The sequence below is a fragment of the Anopheles stephensi genome, chromosome X (genome assembly GCF_013141755.1).
Source record: "Anopheles stephensi strain Indian chromosome X, UCI_ANSTEP_V1.0, whole genome shotgun sequence".
Classification (NCBI taxonomy): Eukaryota; Metazoa; Arthropoda; class Insecta; order Diptera; family Culicidae; genus Anopheles; species Anopheles stephensi.
In genome coordinates this window covers 22,052,124-22,078,564 of record NC_050201.1, presented here as the reverse complement: position 1 = coordinate 22,078,564, position 26,441 = coordinate 22,052,124, and the positions used below count along the sequence as shown (strand labels likewise).

The following is a 26,441-nucleotide window of genomic DNA, read 5'->3' as shown; positions in this document are numbered from 1 at the left end:
TGGCAAGGTGGACGGATGAACAAAAGTTCATAATGACGCGTCGAAAAATGGTCGGCGTGGCCCGGAGTTTCCTATCAACGCTTAAGGATGTTGCGTCATATGCGGTTTTGCGTGCGGCATTAGTGAAGGAGTTCGGGCATATCATCCGCGCTAGCGATGTGCACCGGCGACTCGTTACTCGGCACAAGAAGCGCAGTGAATCGGTATTAGAGTACCTGTACGAAATGCAACGCATAGCGAGCAATGTGGAGATTGACGAGAGCAGTCTCGTGGAATATATTGCCGATGGCATAACAGCAGAGGCTCGAACCAGAGCCACTTTGTATAGGGCAAGAACGATCATGGAACTAAAGGAAGAACTATTGTTCCTCGAGCGGGCCGAAAAGAAAGACCAAGAGAGACGGGAAAAAACTTCTCGGAACGTCGTCGAGCCAAGCTGTAGAAGAAAGTGTTACAGTTGCGGTGGCTTTGGACACGAGTCTAATAAGTGCGCTAAAGCAGGACGCAGGCTTACGTGTTTTAAGTGTGGCGAGGCGGGGCATATTGCCCGTAACTGTGTGCCACGAAACGGCAGAGAAGAAAGAACATCGGGAAATGTAAATGTGGTGGAACACACAAAGGTGTTGACGAAAAAAGTGCTCCTTGGAACTAAGGAGTGTGAGGCTCTCGTGGACACTGGCAGTGAAGTGTCGTTGGTCAGGCAAGATTTTATTGGTGAAAAGACGATGAAACCATCGTGTCGAGTGATTCGTGGAATCGGAGGCGTGTACAGTAGCGTGTGTGGGGAAATCGAAACAACGATCACAATCGAAGAACAGGATTACCCCATCTCGGTTTTAGTGGTAACAGCGGACACAATTCGTCAACCAATGATTGTTGGCATGGATTTTCTGCAGAAGGTGCCGTACTGCATTTTGAACGGTGATATAAGTTTTGGCTCAAGAGTGAAAGTGATGCCGGAGAACTGGATTTTCAACATCAATGTGGAATCACAAGAAGTCGACGCACCAGTTAAATACAAAGACGATATTGCGAAAATGATTCGGGATTACGTGCCAGCAAATAGCTCTTGTAGTGACAGCGAATTGCACATTCGATTATACGACAACGTCCCAGTGCGCGCGTACCCAAGGCGTCTTGCACCATTGGAACGAACGGCGGTAAAAGCGCAAGTGGAAGAGTGGTTGTGTGATGGTGTTGTGCGTTCATCAAATAGTCCTTATGCTAGTGCGATCGTCGTTGTGCCGAAAAAAGATGGAACGCGGAGAGTGTGCGTGGACTATCGAGAAATAAACAAGAAAATCATTCGTGACTCGTTTCCTATGCCGGTAGTAGAAGATCAAATTGACCAGTTGGAAAGTGCTCGTGTTTATTCGACATTGGACTTAAAAAATTCGTACTTTCACGTGCCGATTGCTGAAGAAAGTCGTAAGTATACATCCTTTGTGACGCAAGAAGGACAGTATGAGTTTTGTCGTGCGCCGTTTGGATTGTGCCTTAGTGGTAGTGCGTTTAACAGGTTCATAAATTCGGTATTGCGTGAGTTGATTAATGATGGAATAGTGTTAACATTTGTAGACGATATAATAATTCCATCAAAGGACGAACAGCAAGGTATGGAATTGTTGAAACGTTTGTTGAAAGTGGCGGAAAAAGCAGGATTACGATTTAATTGGAAAAAGTGTTCGTTTTTGCAAAGGCGTATCGAGTATCTAGGATACACGATATATGAAGGACGTATAGAACCGTCGCCGTTAAAGGTAGAAAAAGTGAAGGGTTTTCCGTTACCGTGTACTGTGAAACAAATGCAACGATTTTATGGATTGGCTAGTTATTTCCGGAAGTTTGTGGCTAATTTTGCTGAAATAATGCGTCCGATGTCAATGTTATTACGGAAGCAGGAGAAATTTGAAGTGAACGATGAAGTGCGACAAGCGTTTATTCATATTAAAACGGTTTTGAGTCAGTACCCAGTGCTACGGATTTTCAAATCAGGACTTGAAACGGAGGTTCACACTGACGCAAGTAAGGAAGCGTTGGCTGGCATTTTAATGCAGCGTGCGGAAGACGATGGGAAGTTCCATCCCTGCTACTATTATAGCCGGCTGACGAATCAAGCAGAAAAGAATTACCATTCTTTTGATTTGGAATCGCTGGCTGTTGTCGAGTCAGTGAAAAAGTTTCGGTGTTATCTGCTGGGACAACGGTTCAAGTTAGTGACAGATTGCGTCGCCTTCACGCAATCCGTGGCAAAGAAAAATCCGAGTGCCCGAACCAGTAGATGGCTGAACGTGTTGGCTGAATTCGAGTATGAAGTGGAGCATCGATCGGCGGACAGGATGCGACACGTTGATGCCTTATCCCGAGCAAATGTGATGACGATAACATCAGCTGTATGTGCGCGAATAGCGGCTGCGCAGCGTGCTGATCCGCCGACATCTGAGATAATACGTCGAATCGAGCAGGACGGAAATTTCGACGAATTCACGATGATGGGCGGTGTTCTCTACAAGGGCAGCATGGGAGCAGAAAGATTGTACGTACCGTCCAGCATGCAAGGTGAGATCGTTAGAAGTGCGCATGAACAGGGGCATTTCGGGGTGAAAAAGACAAAAGAACGCATAAGATCTGATTACTTTATTCCTAATGTGGATGGGAAGATAGAAGAATGTATTGCATCATGCGTGAGATGCATAGTAGGGGAAAGAAAGCGAGGTAAATGTGAAGGGGTACTCCACCCAATCCCAAAAGGATGTGTTCCTCTGGATACGTTTCATGTAGATTTTTTGGGGCCCATGCCGTCGACTAGAAAAATGTATAATTACATTTTCACAATTGTCGATGCGTTCACCAAATTTGTTTGGTTATTCCCGGTGAAATCCACAACAGCAGAAGAAGCGATAAGAAGAATGCAAATAGTAGCGAATACGTTCGGGCATCCGCGAAGAATTATATGCGATAGAGGTACGGCGTTCACGTCTGGTGCATTTGAAAAGTATTGTGCGGAAAATAATATCGAATTGCATAAAATTGTAACAGGAGTTCCGCGGGGAAACGGACAAGTGGAAAGGATACATGGGATAATAATTCCAGTTCTAACGAAATTGTCAGTAGAAAAACCAGATGAGTGGTTTAAGCATGTCGATAAAGTTCAAACCACCATAAACAATAGCTGGCAAAAGGCGATTGGAATGACTCCTTTTGAGTTATTTATTGGAGTGAAAATGAAAACAAAGGACGATGTTATTCTTGCACAGATATTAAGAGAAGAAATGCAAACGGTGTTTAATGAAGGTCGGGAGGAATTGCGTCTGAATGCGCGAGACAGCATTGGTAGGATTCAGTTGGAAAATAGAAAGTATTACAATCTTCGCCGCAAGAAAGCTAAAAAATACGAAGTTGGAGATGTGGTAGCACTTCCCCTTACCCAGTTTGGGACAGGTAGAAAGGTGAAAAGAAGATTTTTGGGACCGTATATCGTTCAAAAAGTGTTGCCAAACGACCGGTATGAAGTTCGTAAATTAGATGAGGGAGAAGAGGGACCATGTCGAACGACCACGGCAGGAGACATGTTAAAGGATTGGTCTCATTCACATTGAGTAACATCAGGAAAGGCCGTGTGGGAATGAGTGCCTGTGAATAGGGACCACAACGCTCACGAAGAAGGTGAGTGACGCTAGGGAGTATAAATAAGCAGGACATCGAGCCAAAAAGGGAGTCGCTCCTAATTATCCATCGGGTCAAGACACAGCGTACATTCCAATAAAGAATAAATAAAACTTAGAACTATCTCTTTCTTACATAAATAAATTTTAACCTTAAATTTTCAATCCGACTCTTCCTAACACCACGGTTCCAGAGCAAACCATTTCCGAGATCACTTATTTCCGGACGATTTCTATTGGTGCTAACCCAACTGACATTTTATAGCAGGCTTATGGCGTTTTTCGAGTTGTTTTACCTAAATCTCTAACCTTCCCAACCCTACTGACATCTGTTATACAAAAAAGGCTAAATTTCAAAAAAAAATTGCCCGATCCTCGCCATAACTGCTCGCTTCATGCGCGAATGCTCGTTACGCTCTTAGAGCAGCTCAGCACCATACCAGTTCGCCGTTGGAACGAGCAGCACAGCAAACACCCGTTTGCTCTCGCTTGCAGTGACGCTCAAACATTTTCTCGCTTTCCGCAATGAGCCGTGCACTGCCCGCCCGCTTGACAGGATGTCGCGCAACATGCAAGCTGAAACTCGGGCTGAAAGTCATTCGAGTTTCAGCCTTCTTGAGTGACCGGGCTTGAGCGGCGAGCGTACTCGGCACTCGTTCTCATGCTCTCTTTTTCTTTCCTTTTGCTGTATTGGATGCTCCCCGCTCCAAGCACAGCTGTTATGGATATAAAAGAACAATTCTTAGAAACCTAGTTGCAAGGAGCAATTTACGATGCAATCGAACGTTTTATTCAGAATGTTTACAGCAGCTGGTCGATCAAAACAAAATATTGATTGCGTTTAACTAACAGTGAAATTTGTACTGAAATTATTAGAAAAGGTATAAAAGTTATGAAAAACGAACGTGAAAAACTATACACACTTTCATTAGGTTGGGTACCTACCGACTATTTGGTTCACTGCACTAGTACGATCAAACACTTTCGCGCATGCGAATACACTTAAACTCGTTCCACACGGTAAAGTTTATTTCACCAAAAACACTATAAAAGAATGATATTTGTATTTAAAATATAAAATTTTAAGCTTTATAATCCACTTTCATGCGCACCAAGCCAAGCCAAGTTGAAAACTGTTTATCTACCTGTGATCTGTCTGGTAAACCTTCTACCACAAGTGTGAATTTCCAACACATAGAACGAGAGAGCATTCAGGAGTAGCGTAGAGTGGTGGACTATGTGAGAGTGCGAGAGTGTGAGCCGAGCGCAAGGCGAAATTTTTCGAACACCTCAACGGAACGAGCGTTCCGGAATAGAGAGGGAAGGTAGTATCGAGGTGGAGTGTGAGGGTAGCTTATGCTCAGGAAGAATATTCGGCAAACACACTACTGGTGGAAGCGTTCAGGCATGAAGTGGGATTGCGGAGTGCGAGTAAGTTGCGCGATCGCTCGAAAGTGTGGGTCAGGGGTAGCGAGAGGCATCAAAATGAGTTACTCTCTGTCATGCGGGCGCTTGACAGGATGTCGCGCAACATGCAAGCTGAAACTCGGGCTGAAAGTCATTCGAGTTTCAGCCTTCTTGAGTGACCGGGCGTGAGCGGCGAGCGTACTCGGCACTTGTTCTCACCATATTCTCATGCTCTCTTTTTCTTTCCTTTCGCTGTATTGGATGCTCCCCGCTCCAAGCACAGCTGTTATGGATATAAAAGAGCAATTCTTAGAAACCTAGTTGCAAGGAGCAATTTACGATGCAATCGAACGTTTTATTCAGAATGTTTACAGCAGCTGGTCGATCAAAACAAAATATTGATTGCGTTTAACTAACAGTGAAATTTGTACTGAAATTATTAGAAAAGGTATAAAAGTTATGAAAAACGAACGTGAAAAACTATACACACTTTCATTAGGTTGGGTACCTACCGACTATTTGGTTCACTGCACTAGTACGATCAAACACTTTCGCGCATGCGAATACACTTAAACTCGTTCAATAGCCACACGGTAAAGTTTATTTCACCAAAAACACTATAAAAGAATGATATTTGTATTTAAAATATAAAATTTTAAGCTTTAGAATCCACTTTCATGCGCACCAAGCCAAGCCAAGTTGAAAACTGTTTATCTACCTGTGATCTGTCTGGTAAACCTTCTACCACAAGTGTGAATTTCCAACACATAGAACGAGAGAGCATTCAGGAGTAGCGTAGAGTGGTGGACCATGTGAGAGTGCGAGAGTGTGAGCCGAGCGCAAGGCGAAATTTTTCGAACACCTTAACGGAACGAGCGTTCCGGAATGGAGAGGGAAGGTAGTGTCGAGGTGGAGTGTGAGGGTAGCTTATGCTCAGGAAGAAAATTCGGCAAACACACTACTGGTGGAAGCGTTCAGGCATGAAGTGGGATTGCGGAGTGCGAGTAAGTTGCGCGATCGCTCGAAAGTGTGGGTCAGGGGTAGCGAGAGGCATCAAAATGAGTTACTCTCTGTCATGCGGGTATGGAGTATGATCCACTACTTGCACTTTGCTTATAAAAGAGGAAAGCAATTTCCAATACAGTTCAGTTCTACATCAAAACTTTTCGAGTAATAACGCGTTGTGTGTGATAACGTGACTAACTATGAAGGGCCACAAAGAAGGAAAGGGGTAAGTAAATGTGGCAGCCGTATCCATTTGTGCACCGTACTGTACCACACGATACACGATACACGACACGATACACGACACGATGCATGATACACGACAGGATACACGATACACGATACACGCTACACACTACGCGCTAAATCGAACACTAATACAAATTCATAATTGTAAGGTAACGGTAATTGTAATAAAATAGTTTTAGTCTTATCTCGTATCTCGAACCGATCGGTCTTAAAACGCTCAACTTAAAACGCTCAACTTAAAACGAAAGAAATCGCGCCAAAGTGGTGACCCCGACGTGAGTTTTTTATTAACGTTACAAGTGCGTGATTTTTGTTCGAGCGAGTTTTCGTGTACGCCAAAAAATGCTAGAGGATAAAGTGATTACGAATCCGCCTACCGCGAACCCCGCGTCTCAACCGGCCGCTATTGAAGCAATCCATACGCCTCGATTGAATCCACCCAGCATGGAAGACACCAACATAGAGACATATTTCATGTCGCTTGAATTTTGGTTCGCTGCTTCGGGAATAGGCGCATTGCACGATACGCGAAAGTACAACATCGTTATGGCACAGGTGCCTCCTAATAAACTGACTGAGCTAAGGTCAATCATCGATGGCACACCGACGATGGACAAGTACACATACATAAAGACCAAACTGATCGGTTATTTCGCAGACAGTCAGCAGCGGCGTTTGCAGCGCGTATTGTCCGATATGCCGCTAGGTGATAAAAAACCAAGCCAGCTCTTGAACGAGATGAAGCGCGTTGCTGGCAACGCTCTTAACGAAACGGTGCTTATCGATCTTTGGGCATCCAGGCTACCGCCACATGCACAAGCGGCAGTAATCGCTTCTCGTGGTGACGCCGCCGACAAAACCACCATCGCTGACGCCATTGTCGAATCTTTGGAACTTAGGAGTATTAACGCCGTCGAACGAAAAAAATCAGCGATGGCGCCAGACCACGTGCCTGAAACCGCGGTCAACGACCCCATTTCTGATCTTCGAAAAGAGATAGCTGAATTATCCAGGCGCATTGAAAACGAGTTTCCCAACCGAAGGCATCGCGGACGATCGGTTTCCCGCGCCAGTTCACCAGGTAGACGCTCATTTAGTCGCAGGGATTTTTCGACTGGCCCGTGTTGGTTTCATCGCAAATTTGGTAGTGAAGCTCGAAAATGCCGAAAACCCTGCACCGCTCAAAGCTCTTCACCTTCACAATAGCGACGCTCTGCTGATGCTGCGGTGGAGATTGGCGAACTCACCACTACAGCCGCAATCTTTCGCCTAAGAATTGCCGATACAACCACGTCAATGCAATTTTTAATCGACACCGGCGCCGATGTGTCTGTGGTTCCGAAAGATTTGCTTTCAGCCGGAGTTAAACCATCTTCGATAAAACTGTTCGCCGCGAACGGATCGCCCATTAATGTATATGGTGAAGTTTTATTAAAAGTAAACCTCGGTCTTCGTCGTGAGTTCTTGTGGTCGTTCCTGATAGCCGATGTAACTTCCGGAATAATTGGTGCGGATTTTTTAGGCAATTTTGACCTACTGGTAGATATTAAACGAAAGCGTCTCATCGATAACACCACCCACCTCGAGTCGGTTGGATTCCTTGCGAAAAGTGAACAGTGTTCGGTTAAAACTTTTCAGGCGGTTTCACCCTACGCCGAGTTGTTAGCCGAATTTCCCAACATCACTCGTCTCGCGCCACCGGGTACAATCTGCGATGCACCGGTCTACCATCGAATTGAAACGACTGGACAGCCTGTTTATGCACGCCCACGACGGCTCTCCCCGGACAAGCTTGAAGCTGCGAGATCCGAATTCGAACATCTGATGAAGCTTGGGATATGCAGACCTTCTAGCAGCAGTTGGGCGAGCCCGCTTCACATGGTGAAAAAGGCGGACGGGTCCTGGCGACCATGCGGTGACTACCGCGCACTCAACGCTCAAACCATCCCGGATCGCTATCCCTTACCGTACCTGCAGGACTTCTCTACCATTCTAGAAGGTAAAACTATTTTTTCAAAAGTTGACTTGCAGAAGGCGTTCCATCAGGTGCGAATCCATCCCGAGGATATTGCTAAGACTGCCATCACGACACCCTTCGGATTGTTCGAGTTCTCGTTCATGACCTTTGGACTGCGCAACGCTGCGCAAACATTTCAACGTTTAATCCACGAGGTTGTGCGAGGGTTGGATTTCATATTCCCCTACATTGACGATCTATTCATCGCTTCATCATCACCCGAAGAACATCGTGAACACTTGCGTCGATTGTTTGAAAGGCTCAAACAATATAATCTGGCGATAAATATTGCCAAGTGCGAATTCGGCCGTGATACTCTTGATTTTCTTGGCCACTCTGTATCTGCTGATGGTATCCGTCCCTTGCCAGACCGCGTGCGAGCTATTGCAGAATACAAGCGTCCTGCGACAGTGAAGGAATTAAAAAGGTTTTTGGCTATGCTAAATTTTTACCGTAGGTTCATGCCAAACGCGATCGAGCACCAGATTCCACTCCTTTCCATGATTACTGGCAACAAACGCAACGATCGATCCCCGTTGACCTGGAATGACACCACAACCGCAAGTTTCGAGCGCTGTAAGCAACAACTCGCCGATGCTACGCTGTTATCGCATCCCGTCAAATCTGCAGAGCTATCCCTTTGGGTCGATGCATCTGATATCGCCGCAGGGGCGGTTCTGCATCAAATCGTCGATGGAAACCCTCAACCACTCGGATTTTATTCGAAGAAATTCGATAAGGCGCAACTGCGGTATAGTACCTACGATCGCGAGCTGACAGCAATATACCTTGCGGTGCGGCATTTCAAATACATGCTCGAAGGACGAAGCTGTCACATCTATACCGACCACAAACCCATCACATTTGCCTTCCGCCAGAAGCTTGACAAAGCCTCGGACCGTCAAGCTCGCCAGTTGGATGTGATTGGTCAGATCACAACGGACATCCGTCACATTGTGGGAAAGGACAACATCGTGGCTGACTTGCTCTCCCGCATCAATGCAGTAAAGTCAGTGCCATCCCTGGATTATGAAGCCCTAGCAGAGAGCCAAAAAGACGACCACGAGCTTCAAAATATCGTAGAAGGTAAACTGAATAGTTCGCTTAAACTAAAGTATTTTACCATTCCAGGCAGTACCAAACAACTATTATGTGACTGCACTGGTGATCGCATTCGGCCCTTTATAACGGAACGGTTCCGGCAAGCTGCGCTCCAGGCAACGCATAATTTGTCTCATCCTGGCACGCGTGCAACGGCCAAATTAATGACGGAGCGATTTGTTTGGCCAAGCATCCGCAAGGACAGTATCGCTTTCGCTAGGAGCTGCCTGCAATGCCAACGCTCGAAGGTGACACGCCACATCCAATCGCCTGTATCCCGATACTCGGCTCCGGATAGTCGATTCTCACATATCAACATCGACATCGTTGGGCCCTTCCCCCCGAGTAAAGGTAACCGTTACTGTCTAACGGTCATCGACAGATTCACGCGTTGGCCAGAAGCGTTACCCATACCGGATATGACCGCGATCACAATTGCCGAAGCTCTGGTATCTGGATGGATATCTCGATTTGGTGTTCCTTCCTTCATAACTTCCGACCAAGGACGCCAATTCGAGTCATCGCTGTTCGCTGAACTGACTCGTTTGCTCGGATCCAGCCACCTGCGCACGACTGCGTACCATCCACAATCGAATGGAATCATCGAACGATGGCATAGAACCCTTAAGTCGTCGATCCTTTGCCATGATACTGAACACTGGAGCGAGCACCTGCCGATGATCCTACTGGGACTGCGGTCGGCCTACAAGGAGGACCGATCGGTCTTAAAACGCTCAACTTAAAACGCTCAACTTAAAACGAAAGAAATCGCGCCAAATAAATTTACATTTCACAATTTTTAATTTGCTACATCGTGTTGATTTGATTTTTATGGTTTTTCAGGAAAGTCCGTTACACAAAATGTCAGCAAGAGAAACTTGTGGAAATAATGAAACGAAATCCCGAGGTAGCAAGAGATGCGACTTCCAATCCTGCATCATTCTGGAAGGATGTGGCTTTGGAACTTAATTCAATGGGACCGGCTGTGAAGGATGGAGCAGCATGGAAGAGGGTATGTATCTGTAACATTTGTTTAAAAATAAGCCAATTATCATTATTATTATTGTTCAATATTAAACGCGCCTGTGCATCAGGCAATCCGCTTGACATCTGCATCAACGAAGAGCGCCACCTATGCGGAAAGTGAGCGAACTACACGATTGGTGAAACGGTGAATTCGGGCGTTAGTTAAGTCCCTTTAAAATGTATGCATCGCTATTGTAGCATGGCATCTCATGATGACCATTCTAGAAAATAAACTCCCAGCAAGTTCTATCAGCAAAGAAATTTTGAAGTTTATCCCAAAGATATCTAGCTAGCAAATCCGAACTACTGTCCCTGACGGGTAGCAGTATTTGGATATTTGTCAGTGTTCTCCGGTATTCTTTGTGTTTCTTTCGCTGTGACTTTTGTTCCTCTTCCCACCTTTCCCCCAAGACTGGCAGTTTGGTTAGACCACCAGCCTGCCAGTTATCCTTTCCTGTTCTCCCTCCCCTTCCCATAAAAAGTCCCGGAGTAGGCCGTACCATACACAATTATTTGATTTTTATTTCATAATTTTCTTGACAGAAATGGATCGAAAAAAAAATCTACCGTCAAGAAGAAATTGAGCCAAAATAAGAAAGAGGTGCAGATGACTGGAGGCGGGAACCCGAGATTCACGACACTCAACGAGTTATTAGAACGAATTGCCGTCATCACTAACATTCGAAACATCACTGCCAGGATTGAGGGAAGTCTATGCATCGGAATACGCACGGAAAAACGGAACGAAATAGACCAGCCAGGGCAATCGCATCATAGCCAAGCGACTGACCAACAGGATTCATCACACCACAACCAGCCTACTGAACAACCGGGTCCTTCGAACCATAGCCAGTCCATAGACCAACCGGAATCATCACAGCACAGCCAGCCTACTGAACAACTGGGTCCTTCGAACCATAGCCAGCCTATAGACCAACCGGAATCATCACAGCACAGCCAGCCTTCTGAACAACTGGGTCCTTCGAACCATAGTCAGTCCATAGACCAACCGGAATCATCACACCACAGCCAGTATACTGAACAACCGGATCTTTCACATCATAGCCAAGGAAATAGGAACCAATCGGAACCACCTGAACAGAAAAAGACTGCAGCCAAAACAGCAACATCAAAACTCGCAGAATTTCAGACAAAGGTGTTGCAACAAACAACGAACAAACATCTCAGGGAAATTTCGGATAGTTTGAAAATGTTAACAAAGGGAACATTGGGATTTTATGAGGAAATGCTTAATTACATGAAAAATAACAAATAAAATGATGACTCGTAAACGAGCATGTAATGGAAAGTGTCGTTAATATTTGATATAAATAACCATTTGTTAATGAATACCCATGTATCTTTAAACTTCCTAAGATATTTTAATGCTGATTTTAATACTTACCATTAAAATATTAAGACTGTAAAATCCTTTTCAGAAGTAATAATGAATAGGGTCGCCTCGAGGAGCAACTATCCGAATATGCGTCCCATCGATGCACGCGACTACACCAGGTAGGGGTAATTTTGCATAAAAATATTGCCTGGCGCCTGATTTTTCGTCTTTTGTCATATTTATGTCGATAGCTTAGGCAAGTTCACGCTCCAGCGCGGATAGGGTTTGATCCAATGTTTCGGAAAAAGTTGATTGCCCAATTGCCATGTTGAAATCGTTACCAACACTCTACTGGTATGATCCTTGTGCCAAAAACCGTAAAATTGTCGCCAACTTTCCCTACGATCGAATAGTTACGCTATCTGTCAAATTGGCTGTCAAATCTCTGGTTTGTTTACATATAGCAACACAAGATCGTTACTGCTAGTGAGAAAAGTTTGTTTAAAAATGTTGAATGCATTATTTTTCACGGATGATGGTGATAATCATACAAATCTTGCAGTATACCGAAGGCATTTGTTACCAGGCATTTTGAATTACCAGATAAAGCGTAAGTGAAAACATATGTGGTGGAAGTGATCATCGATTGCATTGATACGTAGAAGGATGCTAGGAAGTGTACACCCTGAAGACGGGCAGTGGTTTACATTATGGCTAGTCAGGTCTGGCTCTAGTCCCGGAGAAGCGCACACTGAACTTTGATGAAGAACCTTTCGAAGGGTGTCGCAGAGCGCGTGTCGTCGCGACACTCATTTTTGCAACTGAGTTACCGCAGTTTGCAACTGACGTTGGGCTCGGGAGTGGTCGGCGGGTACAGCCTCGTAAACAGTGGAGTCACTTCAGCTGTTGCGAGATGGAATCCGCCGATCGCTTTTGAGTTCGATGTTAACTTGGTCGATCACGGGCTGTGCCATTGCTGGGCTACTTGGAGAACATTGCACGCAGAAAAATTCATGTTTGTACTGTCCAAATAACTGTGCTTGTTTGTTTCAGTCCAGGCCCATAATAGACAACCGGACCAAACCAACCCCCTTCGAAGTCATAGCCACAGCAATAGAACCGGACCAAAAAACCTACAACACACACACACGCACAAACAATAGAAATGGACGACAACCACTCATCTTCACTACACAACCGAGCATGCCCGGGATATGGCAAATGACTAGGAGGAAATGCCTAGTCAATTTTCTTTCATTGTTTGTTTTCGTGAATTTAATTCACAGTCACCACACGCGGTGGTGTCAATACGGCATCAGTCCGTAATAATAAATTAATAAATAAATAAAAAATAAAAATTTTCATCATGTCTTGACCATCCATGTTTTACGCATTGATATACTTTTTTTCAAAATATCATCCGTTTTTTGATATTGTTTTATCATTTCTATATCTATGATTTTTTCTTCTGTGAATGCATTCAGTTTTTCAAAATCTTTTTCATCAATTTGTGGTGAATCTTGTAACGGTAATCTACTCATTGCATCTGCATTATTCATTGACTTTCCCGGTTTATGTTCGATTTCATACTCATAATTTGCTAAAATAAGAGCTCAACGGTGCAATCTTGATACTGATATTGATGATATTGAAGATTTCCTTAATACCACTATTATCTGTGATTGACTTGAACCAGACACCGAATAGATATTTATGAAACTTTTGTACCCCGAATATTACTGCCAATGCTTCTTTTTGTACTTGCGCGTATTATTTTTTTTGTGCTGGTGTAAGTGTCGATAATGCAAAACAAACTGTTTTTTCAAAATTTTCTATCATATGTGATAATACTGCCCATATGGGCTTGCATCGACTGCTAATATAATTGGTTTAGACGGATCATATGGTTCTAATATGTTATTTCCCGTTAGTAATTGTTTTGTTTTTTCAAAGGCTATCTGACATTCTCTTGACCATTTGAATGTTGTTTCCTTTCGCAATAACTTGTACAAAGGATTCAATTCTGACGAAAGATTAGGAAGAAAACGACTGTGGTAATTTAGCATTCCTAAATATGATTGCAACTGTAACACATTTTCCGGACTTGGAGCTTTTAGTATATCATCGTCTTTTGATTTGTTTGGACGTATACCATTTGACGTTATAGTATATCTTAAATAGTCTATCTCACTTTGGAAAAAATTGACTTTTTTGCGTTAATTTTAACGTTATGTTTTTCAAGCTTATGTAATACCTCATTCTGATTAATTTTACAGTTTTCTTCACCCATCATTTTTACGCACTATAACTATTAGACTTGCCCATGACGCAGAACGTGTTGGTATCAGTATACCTTCTGTAACCAACTCTTCCAAATTTCGCTCGACTTTTTCCGTTAATGCAAATGGGACCGCATATGCCTTATGAAAAATGGGTGACGCATTTTCCTTCAACACTAAGTTAGCCTCAAACCCTTATATTGTCGTATTCCGATTTTCATCCAATATTTTGGGAAAATTCTTTTTAATTTCATCCATTACTTCGCCTGATGCACCGACTTGACTGGCCGAAAATGAACTTCGCCATCCCGGAAAAATTAAATCTAATCCGTTTCTTCCTAACAAGGGATTTACACGCTGTTCCGTAGGTATAACTATTATTTCTAACTGTTCTTCCATTTTGTTCGACTTTACGCAAACACTGACTATTATTTTACCAACAGGAATTATTCTTTTTCCATTCGCAGAAAAAAAAGATGCATTTGTACTTTTTAATTTCACCTTTTCCAATTTTTCTCTATAGACATATTCTGGTATAACTGTTACGCAAGCACTGCAATCTTTTTCAAATATCATGTTCTTTCCGTTCTCTTCTAATTCGATTATTTCTGTCGTATTATTGCTTGCTTCATTAGATATGTAAGAAAGGAAAAGCGCTAGTGGTAGTGAGAGAGAGAAATAACGGTAGCGAGATCAGGAGAACGAGAGCGAACTAGGAACGAGTAGCGAGAGAGAGAGCGCGCAGCTTTAAAATCGGGAGCGCGGGTTAAGCGCGGGGAGTTGAATTCGGACCGCGAAGCGAATAACATGTTGTGAACTGAAATCTAAATAAAGCGTTATTTGTCTAAACCGAATAAGGACTTCACATTTGGTGTCAGAAGTGGGATGAAAATCCAGAAAACAGTGGTTTTACGTGTAGCTTGTGGAATGAACAAGAGTGATTAGAACGTTGAGTAGATTGATCTAAGAAAATCAATTGAAGTGAGGGAAAAGTGATCCCGTGACTAATTGATTTGAGGTGATCAGAGTTAGACTCAAATTTCTGTGGAGTGAAAGTCAGTCAAAGTGAAGGAAAGTGTTCCTGTGACCGATTGATTTTCGCAAAACAAAACAAGACCGATCAAAAATGGATGAGCTGGAGCAGCGCATTCTTGATCTGTGTGAAGAATTCACGAAGACTGGCCTAGCGAAAAGGTGCCAGCAAAAAGGGTTGCCCTCAACGGGAACCAAAGAAGAAATGGCTAGATCACTAGTGGAAAGTGAAGAAATGCCCAGCGCGGATGATTCTACCATGGATCAATATCATGACGTAGATGGAAAATCTGAAGCGGCAGCTAGCAGTGCAGCAGCGAAAGTGGAGCCGAGCATAGTACAGCAGCCCTACTCCTTTAGGGACGTGGAAGAGGGAATTGAGGCGTTTTGTGCAGATGGCTCGGTGAATTTTGCTGCGTGGCTGACCGATTTTGAGGATGTTGCGACCATGGCGGGATGGTCAGATGAGCAAAAATATGTGATGTGTCGAAAAAAGTTGGTGGGCACAGCGAGAAGTTTTTTGCTAACGATGCGTGGGGTCTCATCGTTCGGGGCTCTTCGCAAGGCGCTAGTAGCAGAATTCGGAGAAAAAGTGCGTCCGATGGACATTCATCGTCAACTTGCATCACGACGACGGAAAAAAGGGGAATCTGCTTTGGATTTCATTTACTCTATGCAGCGAATTGCCAAACAGATTGACCTTGACGAAGAAAGTGTGTGTGAGTACATTGTTGATGGTATCGCGGAGAGCGAAGCGCAACGCGCGGCATTGTACGAAGCGCGCACGGTGAGAGAGTTGAAAGAAAAAATTGCCTGGCAAGAGCGTGCAGCGCAGAAACAAACACGTGCGGTGAGATCTGCATGGCACGAGCGCGCGGGGCAGAAAGAGAACAAAAGTTTGCCGGTTCAAGACACAATTCCTGTGAAAAATGCAACAAAAGCACGTTGTCTTAATTGTGGTGTGATGGGACATATGGTACGGAATTGTCCATAACAAAGAAGAGGACCACGGTGTTTTCAGTGCAACGAGTTTGGGCATCGTGCGAATCAGTGTGGGCAAAGGAATAAACAACAACCGGGTACAAGTACAAACCTGATAAACCATGTCCAAGCTGAGCTACCGACAAAAATGGTCCAGTTGGGGGGAAAAAATATAAAAGCGGTTATTGACACAGGCAGCGAAGTGTCGATTGTCCGTCAAGACACATTGCAAGATTTAGGGTGTGTACAGCAAAGGATGGAACAATCCATACAACAATTGCGTGGTTTTGGTGGAATCATACAAAAGCCGATAGGCGAATTGGTAACAAACATTGGCATCGATGACGTTGAATACGAAATCGGTTTGCTGGTGGTCTCTCCAAATTCGATGAAGGCTCCAATGCTGGTAGGCATGAATTTTCTTCGAAGTGTTTGTTACGCTATAACCAACGATGGAGTGCAGATTTTTAAGAAAAAAAGTGACAATGAGGAATCGGGTAGCGATCAAGGAAGTGCTGTGTATAAGATTGATTGTGAACAAATCCAAGAACTGGAAGTGCCGGAGAAGTTTCGAGACAAGGTACAAGCGCTGAAAAGTCAATACGAAGCTTTTTTTTTTTTTTTTTTATTCATAAAGAACGGCCTGGCCGTATTGCTCAATACGAAGCTTCAGTGGTGGATAATTACGAAGACAATTGTCCCATACAAATGAAGATAGTGTTGGAAGAAAACGCGTCACCTTTTCGGCATACGCCCCGTCGCTTGCCTTTAACGGAGGAAGAAGCAGTCGAAAACTATGTAGGGGAATGGTTGAGGAAGGGAATTGTTCGTCCATCGACGTCAGACTTTGCAAGTCGCGTTGTGGTAGTGAAGAAGAAAGACGGCACTAGTCGGATTTGTATCGACTTTCGGAAACTGAATACAATGGTTCTAAAGGATGGGTTTCCAGTTCCATTGTTAGAAGAAGTTTTGGAGCAGCTTCAGAGTGCAAAGGTGTTTACTGTTATGGATTTGGAAAACGGGTTTTTTCATGTGCCGATAGAAGAAGCTAGCCGCAAGTATACCGCATTCGTTACAAAATCGGGATTATTTGAATTTAATCGTGTGCCATTTGGACTATGCAACTCGCCAGCGGTGTTCATAAGGTTTGTGAACTATGTTTTTCAAAATTTGTTAAGAGAGAATGTGTTGCATATTTACATGGACGATATTGTGGTTTGTGGTAGTACGGCTGAGGAGTGTTTAGAAAAAATGGGGAAAGTGTTTGAAGTAGCAGCCCAAAATGGATTAAAAATAAAGTGGAAAAAGTGTCGTTTCCTTCAAACATCGATTGAGTTTTTGGGACATCATATTGAAAACGGATCGATTTGGCCTGGACAAGAAAAAGTTAGTGCGGTGAAAAATTTCCCTATACCGAAAAACATAAGAGCGGTGCAAGCGTTTTTGGGTTTGACGGGATTTTTTAGGAAATTTATGAAAGGATATTCTATTATGGCCAAGCCTCTTACTGACTTGTTGCGGAAGGAGGTAGATTTTAAAATGGGTAGTATAGAGATCGAAGCCTTTAATGATTTGAAAAGTGCGTTAGTGAAAGAACCGGTGCTCAAAATATACGATCGAAATGCTAAAACGGAAGTGCACACGGATGCTTCCATCAAAGGGTTTGGGGCAACAATGTTGCAATGGTTTGATGGAGAGCTGCATCCCGTATATTTTTGGAGCAAGAAGGCAACCGATGCAGAGGCCAAACATCACAGCTATGTGTTGGAAGCAAAGGCTATTTATCTTGCGTTGAAAAAATTCAGGCATTATCTCCTGGGGATAAAGTTCAAGCTTGTGACCGACTGTAATGCATTCAAACAAACATTGAAGAAAGCAGACGTTCCGCGAGAGGTGGTGCAGTGGGTTATTTGCTTGGAGGAGTTTAGTTTTGAGGTGGAACATCGTGCCGGAGACCGATTGAAACACGTCGATTGTCTCAGTCGATATCCACAGTTAACAATGATGGTGACATGTGAAGTGACGGCTCGTGTTAAAAGAAGTCAACAAAGGGACGATTCAATAAAAGCGATAGTTGAAATTCTTAACACCAGACCGTACGAAGATTACAAAATAAAAGGAGAACTTTTATACAAGTGTGTCGAAGGACAAGACCTTTTAGTGATTCCGCGTGATATGGAAAAACAAATAATTTCGGACATTCATAGTGAGGGTCATTTTGGACTATGCAAAACCATGCACGCCATAAAACAACGGTATTTTATACCGCGTTTAGAGCGAAAAGTGAAACTGATTCTCAACAGCTGTGTGAAGTGTATCATCCACAATAAGAAGTTAGGACGAAAGGAAGGGTTCCTGCACCCCATTGACAAGGGAGATCAGCCACTGCAAACCCTTCACCTCGATCATGTAGGGCCGATGGACGCTACGGGAAAGCAGTACAAATACGTTTTGACTGTAGTGGATGGTTTTTCCAAGTTCGTCTGGTTGTACCCGACAAAAACGACTGGAGCGGAGGAAACGTTGAGGAAGCTGGAATGCTGGTCGACAATTTTTGGCTATCCGGCTCGTATCGTAACCGACAGGGGCTCAGCTTTCACAGCCAACGCATTTGGTGAGTACGCTAATCGCCATGGTATACAGCACGTCGTTTGTACAACAGGAGTACCGAGAGGCAACGGTCAAGCGGAGAGAGTGAACCGCACCATGTTATCGGTTTTGACGAAGTTGTCATCGGAAGATCCTGGAAAGTGGTTCAAGGTGGTGCCTTCTGTGCAGCGAGCGATTAACTCTCATATTCACGTAGCAGCTGGAAAGTCGCCATTCGAGTTGATGTTCGGGACAAAGATGAGGACGTCGGAGGTGGAAGACTTGTCGCGGTTAATGGAGGAGGAAGCGTATGATCGTTTTGATTGTGAACGGCAGGAAATGCGAAAAGGAGCGAAGAATGACATTTGTAATGCGCAAAATGTATATAAAAAACATTATGATTTATCACGAAAGCCGGAATATGCGTACGTGGTAGGAGATTTGGTAGCCATCAAAAGAACACAATTTGTAGCCGGAAGAAAGCTTGCTAGCGAATTTTTGGGACCGTATGAAGTTATTAAAATTAATCGTAACGGACGATACAAGGTTAAAAGGGCAGCCAATTGCGAGGGACCGAACATAACAACAACAAGTTGCGACAACATGAAGTTATGGTCGTTTGCCATCAGTAACGACAAAGTATTTTCGGTAGATGAAGCAGAATCGGAAAACGAATAAAATGAATTAGAAGAAAAATCTTCGGGGGCTGAAGATAGGGTAGGACGGCCGAATGTAAGAAAGGAAAAGCGCTAGTGGTAGTGAGAGAGAGAAATAACGGTAGTGAGATCAGGAGAACGAGAGCGAACTAGGAACGAGTAGCGAGAGAGAGAGCGCGCAGCTTTAAAATCGGGAGCGCGGGTTAAGCGCGGGGAGTTGAATTCGGACCGCGAAGCGAATAACATGTTGTGAACTGAAATCTAAATAAAGCGTTATTTGTCTAAACCGAATAAAGACTTCACAGACATGTGATTTAACATTCTTGACCTCTTATTGATCTTTGTGTTCCTACAACACGTAGACACATGCTCTTTCTTTTTACCCACGAAACACATCCACTCTCGCGCTGGACAGGTGTTTGGGTTGTGCGCTCTACCACACCGATAACACGCTCCGTCTTTACGCACACGATCACTAATAATCTGCTGCGTACGCTGCTGCTGGTTGTAGTATGGCTCGTTCTTACGCACACGATCTCCTGTTCTTTGCTGCGGTGACTGATAATACATGTGGTGTGGGTGATGATGTCTAACACTGTTGCTCGATGCCGCTCTTCGTACTGCTGCCATTTCTCCAACATGTGGTTTCAACCTCATGGCTTCATTATCATCTTTCGCCGCTTCTCAAGTGCGTGCGATTGCCGTTGCTTTCTCGAAAGACAACGATTCTTGTCGCAAAAGCTGCTTCCGCAATTCACCATCACGAATGCCCGCTACGAATTGATCACGTAGGGCTTCCTTTAAAAAGTTGCCGAATCTGCACTGTTGCGCCGCTGACTTAAGCATGATGATGTACTCGTGGATCTGCTAACTTTCCTGCAGACAGTTCCGGAATTTAAAACGTTCCGCAACCACACTCACTACCGGACTCAAATGCGCTTTTAATAGTTCGCACAGCTTCTCATAAGGCTTCAGACGCGGTTCCTCCGGATCGCACACTTTGCTTGCAACCTTGTACAAGGATGCTCCGCCTAACGTATGCAACAATCCAGTCTTCTTTTTTTGCTCGACGTCGTTCACTTCAAACAACACATTTATTCGACACAAATATTCCGTAAAGGATTCGCCTAAAACGAAAGGCTCGACAGACCCGACTTATTGTGCCATTGTACTTTTTTCTTTTTTCTCGTCGCCAATTTACTGTTGTGACCGATCGCTTTGACTCTTTATTCTAGACTGACCGCCGACCTTCCACTTACATCTTATAATACACATTAAAATCTAACTCACTAAAACAAACATACTAACACACATTATTTACTACTTCCATATACTACATGTCCCAAGCACCGGTTATGACTGCTGGCATCTTCTGTGGAACGACCAAACCCGAATCTGCAGAAGAATATCTTCGTCCAATGGTGGTCGAAATGAATGATTTGATGCAGCGTGACATAATCGTTCATGGATGTCATGTCGCCATAAGACTGCGCGCAATCGTGGCAGACACTCCTGCGAGGGCATTCATCAAAGGTAATGATTGATAAAATTATGCTTTAGCGCTTAAGACATTGTGCACCTTGTCTGTTACCCTTTTCAGGATAATATAATTTATTGTAGTGTCTAACTATTTTTTCTATTTTTATGTCGACAGGAGTCAAGGGACACACCGGATACGACAGCTGCTTGAAATGTACCGTCGTCGGCAAATACAGTCAGGCAGGATGTACAATGACATTTCCTGGTACAAATGCTCTGCAACGAACGGATAAGTGTTTTAGGGACAATGCATATCCTGGACATCGCAAGACGGAAACGCCGTTGGTGGATTTGCAATTCTTCAACATCATCAAGGACATACCAACGTAAGATCGACTACACTGTGTGGATCAAGGTGTCGGCAAGTACTATATTTTAGGCTTTCGGGATGGTACGTTGAGAAAGCAACGCTGGACGACAAAACAATGTCTTCAAATTTCAAACCACATTGAACAGATTAAGTTGCCGACAGAAATTCATCGCAAAATACGTCCTATCAAGCAGGCACATTTTTGGAAAGCGTCGCAGAGCGCGTCTTTTCTCCATTATGCTGGGTTCGTAGTGCTGAAACCCCATCTTACTGATTGTGAGTACAGACATTACTTACTGCTGTTTTGTGCTGTGACATTGCTGTCCTCTTCAGTTAATAAGGAGAAGTGGCGTTTTGCTGGCCAATTATTAAACAAATTCGTTGAGGACTTTGCAAGTGTGTATGGCGAACAACATATAAGCAGTAATGTGCACATATTGCAACATTTGTACAAGGAGGTGGAGCGATTTGGACCTTTATCATCCTTTTCCACCTACCCATTTGAAATTCAGTGTAAATGTTTAAAAAAAATATTACGTAGTGGATGGAAGGAGCTAGAACAGGTAATCAACCGACTTATGGAATATGAGGAGTATTATATAGGAAACCCTAACACAGCATCAAAGCCCTCTATTTCCAAACGAGGGAATATAATAACATTTAACCTCCAGAAAGAGTGTAAGCTTCAAAATAACGAGAAGAATTGTTGGTTTATGAGCAAGGATAGCAGTATATACCAATTTCAAACAGTTAATGGCCAAATGGAAGATGGCAATATGCGCATTTGCCGGCGTAGGTTGAATGAAAAAAACTTGGCTTTTGATTATCCTTGTGAGTCAAGTATTTTAAACGCTTACAAAGGATCCATTAAAAATTTAGATTCGTCGTTTGTGTATATATGACCGGGATAAGTTAAATGTGAATTAGTTGCTATACCGAGCATTCGCGATGAAACTATTTCCTCTGCTGCATACATTTGTGGAATAAATTCAGTAAAAAAAAAACAATGTAAGTAACAATTGTAAAGGAAGTTAACGAACAGTTCGTTAGTTAGTACAATTATTAAGCTGGAAAAGGAAGGTAATTAAAGCTTACAAAATTTGCGATAGAAAGAAAGTATTGTTGTTCAGCGAATACCAGATAATCGAAGCGGACTAACGAAATGTATAATGTAGTATCAAGAGGGATTAATAAATTATATCAGATTGTACATCCAAATACAGTTGTTTAAGTATATTGTATTTTTTGTACTTAACTCAATTAACAACTTACTTAACTAATTTCATGACTTAAAAACTAACTAAATCTACTTAAACACTACTATTTACAAAACTATTTTTTTGCTGGCAAGACGTACGCTTACTATTGCTAATCTTAATCCAATCCTTAGCATGATATAGTTTTCTTTTTAAAAAAAATTCTACGTAATGACTATTTAAAACTAAAGCATTGTTAAATCTTAATTCTACAAATAATCTTACCACTAACTTAAATTTACCTAATCCTATTTTTGTTTGTCCCGCCTTTTTTGCTTATGCCAGTCCAATTCATGGTGGCAAAAAAGGTTTTGTTGAACAGCAGATCAATTAATTCGTGAAGACGGTTATCCACGTCCACACGAGTGATCTGTGTTTCAATCCAATGGACAAGTTTTGCTCTCTTCTCTGAATCGTTTTGTGGAGTGCATCTAAATTTTGCAGTTCTTCAACCGAATCTATCGGAGCAAAATCAAACTCCAAGCAGGGTCAAACGTCGTGCTTAGGTTTCATGGCATTTATCAATTCACCCACTTGTGTCGCCAAGCGGGCAGGAGACCGCGTAAGCCCAGTGAGTGTGCGGACCACATTTTCTTGGTCGTATGGGTCAACCGTCTCCGTATTCGAAGCAACACTGCACAACTGTACCGCTTTCTGTTTTCGTGAGTCTAAAAAACACAAAGTTGATAAATAACAATACACCAATTTGTGCTGTGTAAAAAAATAACGAAAAAATGTAACTAAAAAAACCTAAAGCCGTTATATAAGAACTTATGGAAATTGTCCCCTACTTTCTCTGAACACACACTGGGGCGCGACGCTGGAATCCAACCAGTGCATCACTGTCATTGAGTCAGTCCAACAGTAGGCCATCGTAGATGCTGTTAGGGCTCGACTCACTTTCTGGTACAGTTGGGTTGCTAATCGTGCAGCGCACAATTCTAGCCTGGCGATCGAATGCGTGTTTGATAGTGATACGACTTTGGATTTGGCTGCTAACAATTGCACCGTAACGATGCTTCTCGTTGATTCTGCTCGTACGTAACAACAATCGCCATACGCACTTTGTGAGGCATCAGCAAAAACGTGCAATTGCAAGCTGGACGTTTTCGGTTGAGATATGAATCGTGGCACTCTTAATTCGCATAGCGAATATAACGTTGAATGGAAGCTCCTCCACTCTTGTTGGTGCTCGCCTGGTAGAGCACGATCCCAATCCCAAGCCTTTCCTCCTTCCTTCAAACTCCAAAGACGTTGAAGAAATACTTTGGCGATGATGATAGTAGGATGATGATAGTTCGATCCACAAACCAAGTGGATCGAATATGCTTGCCGTATACGGTAGGACAAGGCTTCTTGTTAATACTTCTGCTGGCTCTGGCATGTCGACTTTAAAGAAAAGCGAATCGTTGGCCAGTTCCCAAACCAGCCCTAGAGTTGAAACTGCTTGACCGTTTTTCCATTCGTGCATCGTCTAAATCGCAAGATCTTCTCGCGGTACATCCAGTAGTGATTCAGTAACGTTTGATGCCCATTTTTTCAGTACGAAGCCAGCCGAATCAAGCATTGCCGTTATTTGTTCTCGCACTTCGATTGCTCCGGTTCGATCTGTTGCTCCGGTGAGCAGATCATCGACGTAAAAATCACGCAAAACGTGATCAACTGCCTTCGAGTATTTGTCTTTGTGATCGTGCGCAACCTGTTGTTGTGTTCGGGTGGCGAGGAATTGAGCTGACGCCGTACCGTAAGTCACTGTATTCAGCTCATACGTAGATATCGGATCCAGGAGGCTCTTTCGATATCTGATACGCAGCAGATTCCGATCGGCTTTGCTGTGGAGAATCTGCCGGTGCATATTTTCCACATCAGCCACTATCGCGATTGCATACGTCCTGAACCGTAGACCGCATGGTGAGGAATATAGCAGTGCGGAACACCATCATCCACCGGCTCGGTAAGTTTTCGCATGTGACTAAGCGTTTCGTATTCCTGGATAAATCGCTTATACTCTGCTTCCATTTTAGGGTTGTTCTTCAGCCGTCGTTCCACACCAACCAATCGTCGATCCGCAATTTCCTTGGATGAACCCAATAATACATCAATGCTGGGATTACGGGGAAGGCATACGATGTATCGACCATGTTCATCACGTGTTGTAGTGGCAGCATAACGCTTCTCACAAGCATGTTCCTCGAGCGATAAAGCGGGACCCTCTAGGTTGCATTCGTTCTCCCAAAATCGTTGAAGTAATGCATCAAGCGAATCATGGCTTCTGATTGCATTGTAGGGTACACGAGTGGAAGTCGAATTGTGGGAAGTATTTCCAGCAATTGTCCAACCAAACGGAGTTTCAACCAACCAAGGACCGCCTTTGACCAAAAGCCGCTTCTTTCCCGTATGCATTTCCCAGTATGCATCACTGCCAATGACGACATCGACTTTGGCCGGCAGGTGGAACATCGGATCAGCCTACGGAACGTCTGGGAAATTCCACGCAGTAGTGTCGATTGGGGCAGTTGGAATTTCAGCACAGGGTGATTTCAAAATCACGAACTCCATCGATGAGGAAAACATTGCTGATATCGACTGAACAGTTACGAATATGGAGCTCTTCGTTTGCTGTACTGCATCACCGATACCCGACAGTGCAACATTGATTGGTTCGCGTGGTCAACAGCTTCCGTGCTAGGGATTCCGACACAATATTTCACATGGAACCCGAATCCAACAACGCACGCGCCTCGTTCCGAATGCCATGGTCATCGACTAACCAAAGTCTCACCGTCTCAAGAACCACCACCTCATGGTTCGATCCCACGTTCATCGACACCTGCGAAGGTGTATTTTCGTGCAACAAGCTATGATGACGTGCGTTACACTTTTTGCAACGGAAGACGGAGTGGCACGACCTAACCTGATGGTGCGGATTCAAACAGTTGAAGCACAGTTTATGCTTGGTTATCACCTCACGCCGAAACGATACATCTCCCCTTTGGAACTTCGGGCAGCTTTGAAGATGGTGTGGCTCTGCACACTCTAACGGGCACGCTGCTTGAAGATAACTGCTAGACGGCTCCTTCGCTGATACGGTATTGGCCACGTATTTCACTCTTCCTCCAGTTCTTCTCTCTCCGCTAGCCACCGTTGCAGGAGTCGATTCAGCAACCTCCGTCAACGTTTGTGACGATCGCAAAATTCGGATTCTGGCCTGCAGGAAATGGATTAGTTCCGAATACTTATCTCGGGGGCTCGCTGACGAATGCTTCTTCCAAGCCAGGATGGTATCCCAACTGGCAACCGGCTCGTTCAGCTTCTTTAGTCCGTTAACGTGACGAGTGAACTCGTCCACCAGCTGTGCCAGTTCATCCACGGACTCGGAACGCACAGCGGGAAGATGATACACTTTCCGATAGTAGTCACGAACTAACATGCGCGGATTGTCGTACCGTTTTAACAACGCAGCTCATGTAATCGCGTAATTATCCGCAGTTAGTGTGGTATGTTCGAACAGAAGCGCGGCATCACTCTTCAATGATAGCAGATATTGCAGTTTAAGAATCGGTGGTATATCTGCTGAAGAGTCAATCGTCGCCACGAACCGATCGTTGGGAGATCAATTTTCGGTAGCCAGATATTGACCGAGCCTAAATTTCCCGATGCGTTTAGCGATGAATTTGCTTGCATTATTCTAATACCATTCCAAACAAAAGTATGATTGTACAATTAATTAGAACTGATCATTTATCGAATTTTGAAAAAGAGCAAATTATCAACATCATTGTGACACATCATCGAGTACTTTTAAAAAATAATGAAAAACTCACGAGTACCACCATAGTAAAGCATAAAATAAATACAAAAGATGATATCCCGGTGTACGCTAAAACTTACAGATATCCACACGTATACAAACAAGACGTAGAAGCTCAAATTAAAGACATGCTAGAAACGGGCATAATTAAACCTTCAAAGAGTCCTTACGCATCTCCTATT

General features: G+C 43.7%; 2 protein-coding genes across 2 annotated transcripts; both read left to right on the top strand.

Moving 5' to 3' along the window:
* Window positions 1–10,727: 10,727 nt before the first annotated feature.
* LOC118507560 (repetin-like) lies at window positions 10,728–11,746 on the top strand. Its single transcript, XM_036046207.1, has 2 exons — window positions 10,728–10,823; window positions 11,014–11,746. Exon 2 carries the CDS (start codon window positions 11,078–11,080, stop codon window positions 11,744–11,746), a length of 669 nt encoding a protein of 222 aa, XP_035902100.1. The 5' UTR covers window positions 10,728–10,823; window positions 11,014–11,077.
* Window positions 11,747–20,047: 8,301 nt separating this feature from the next.
* LOC118514986 lies at window positions 20,048–22,370 on the top strand. The gene is made up of 2 exons (XM_036061807.1): window positions 20,048–20,876; window positions 20,998–22,370. Exons 1-2 carry the CDS (start codon window positions 20,681–20,683, stop codon window positions 21,210–21,212), a joined length of 411 nt encoding a protein of 136 aa, XP_035917700.1. The 5' UTR covers window positions 20,048–20,680; the 3' UTR covers window positions 21,213–22,370.
* The last annotated feature ends 4,071 nt before the right edge of the window (window positions 22,371–26,441 follow it).

Excerpts from the sequence above, each read along its gene's own strand:
- LOC118514986 (XM_036061807.1), top strand. The coding sequence starts at position 20,681 with ATGTCCCAAGCACCGGTTATGACTGCTGGCATCTTCTGTGGAACGACC. Across the intron at positions 20,877-20,997 it reads TGCGAGGGCATTCATCAAAG|GAGTCAAGGGACACACCGGA; the intron begins GTAATGATTGAT and ends TTATGTCGACAG.
- LOC118507560 (XM_036046207.1), top strand. The coding sequence starts at position 11,078 with ATGACTGGAGGCGGGAACCCGAGATTCACGACACTCAACGAGTTATTA.